At 47.4% G+C, this 2,047-nt stretch overlaps 1 protein-coding gene across 1 annotated transcript; it reads left to right on the forward strand.

Annotated features, from left to right (window-relative positions):
* Nucleotides 1-39: 39 nt before the first annotated feature.
* Nucleotides 40-1,979, forward strand: LOC105002466 (ectonucleoside triphosphate diphosphohydrolase 6-like). The gene is made up of 2 exons (XM_010859124.1): nt 40-469; nt 1,509-1,979. The coding sequence occupies exons 1-2, from the start codon at nt 293-295 to the stop codon at nt 1,785-1,787; spliced, it is 456 nt and encodes a 151-aa protein (XP_010857426.1). The 5' UTR covers nt 40-292; the 3' UTR covers nt 1,788-1,979.
* Nucleotides 1,980-2,047: the final 68 nt, after the last annotated feature.

A 2,047-nucleotide genomic window follows, 5' to 3' on the forward strand; every position in this document is an offset into this window, starting at 1 on the left:
CCTGTGTTAAACTTTAACCACTTTAAATGGATAGGCTTTTTGTATGTAAATTATACGTCAGAAAAGTTGATTTGGGGGATTCCCTGGCTGTCTGGTGGTTAAGCATGCATTGGATTCCATGCTTCCAATGCAGGGGACAAGGGTTCAATCCCTGTTTGGGAAACTAAGATCCCACATGCCTCATAGTGTGGCCTAAGTAAATAAATAAGGTTCATTTTTTTTAAGAGGAAAAGTTCTAGCCAAAACATTAAGTATGATATTCCTCATTTAGCCAGACTGGGTCTGTTTTCAGATGTCTGCCTTAAAAGTGTGGCTCGTCATAGTTGTAGAGATTCCTGTATTTGTGTTTATGTTCATACTTGTGCCTTGTATAAAATATGATTTTCCCTTAGAAACTCCCACCTTGACCCATGAAACCTTCAAAGCACTGAAGCCAGGTCTTTCTGCTTATGCTGATGACGTTGAAAAGGTAACAGTTTTCTCTCATGTCTGTTGGCTCATCAAGTTTGTCTTCTGTAGCCTTATTAAAGTGACTCCCTTCCTCTCGGATGCAGTGTGGTCCTCCCAGGGCAGCATCTCTGCTGTGCTGGCCTGGGTTGCTGCACAGTGTAGGGAGTCTATGGAGGACACTGGTACCCATGGGAGGCCCCCCCATATATACACCACACCATGTACACTGCACATGTGTACACAACCACATACATATCACATACACACACCCCATATACACACACCACACATGTATACATACACGCACACAATGACACCACACATATATCACACCATATATGCAGCCACACACACCATACATATATACACATACACATAACCACAATCTACCCCACACATGTATACACACACCACATACACACACCACACATGTATACATACATGCACACAACGACACCACATTACATCACACCATATATACAGCCACACACACCATACATATATACATATACATACAACCACACACCACCCCACACGTGTATACACACACCACATACACATGCCACACATGTATACATACACACACATAACACCATACATACACCACATCATATATACAGCCACACACACCATACATAAACACATATATACACAACCACACACACATGCACAACGGTCCCTGGTCCAGTCACACACACACACACACACGCCCTGGTCCAGTGTGTGGCGCTCAGCATACCAGCAGGTGCAGGTGAATCTCTGGTGTTGCTCTTCGTGGGTTTTAGGGCCATAAGGGACCCTAGAATTCTCTCATGGTGTGCCGAGGCCTTGCAGCTCACCTGACACTGCCCGAGGTGGCCGGGCGTGTAGGACCCTGGTCCACTCCACTGCCACAGGTCCGCCCCATGCCCCCGGCAGCACCACTTGAGTCACTGTTTCTGCCAATTTGTAAGATCAGGAAAAAAATACATTTACAGATGTATAAAGCCTAAAGGGTGGGGAGCAACAGTGACCACGCTGCGAGTGGACCAACCCTGCTTTACCCACCATGTCCACAGAGCGCCCCGGGGATCCAGGAGCTACTGGACGTGGCCAAACAGGACATCCCCTTCGACTTCTGGAAGGCCACCCCCTTGGTCCTCAAGGCCACAGCTGGTCTGCGCCTGTTGCCAGGAGAAAAGGCTCAGAAGTTGCTGAGGAAGGTGAGTGCCTCCATTTCCCCCAAGGGTTGGCTGATGATAACTGAGACCGTGGAGCATCCGTCCACGTCCGAGCAGGCCCCTGGAGAAGGTCTCACAGGAAGGAAACATGTCAACATGTTCGCAGTGTCATCTTAGGTGGAGGGCTTGTGGATGAACGATGCTTTCTTCCTCAAGATGTTTAAAGCCATTCATGTTTTCTAGAATGAACCTATTTTATAAAAAGACCAAATTTGTGTGAAAAATAATACATTTGAAGGGCTTCCTTCCATCCAAGGACTTGCTGTGTGTCTGAGGCAGTAGGACCTGAATTCTTGAAATTTCGGCTCAAGCTGGTCACCCTCGCAGGAAGCACAGGTCCCTCTCTCGGTCTGATGCTCAGATGGGACAGCTCAGGC

The sequence above is a fragment of the Bison bison genome, unplaced genomic scaffold (genome assembly GCF_000754665.1).
Source record: "Bison bison bison isolate TAMUID 2011002044 unplaced genomic scaffold, Bison_UMD1.0 scf7180017609987, whole genome shotgun sequence".
Lineage (NCBI taxonomy): Eukaryota > Metazoa > Chordata > Mammalia > Artiodactyla > Bovidae > Bison > Bison bison.

Bases quoted from the DNA above. Each gene is read 5' to 3' on its own strand.
- LOC105002466 (XM_010859124.1), top strand. From the start codon at position 293: ATGTCTGCCTTAAAAGTGTGGCTCGTCATAGTTGTAGAGATTCCTGTA. The intron at 470-1,508 runs GTAACAGTTTTC...CCATGTCCACAG, and splicing joins ATGCTGATGACGTTGAAAAG to AGCGCCCCGGGGATCCAGGA.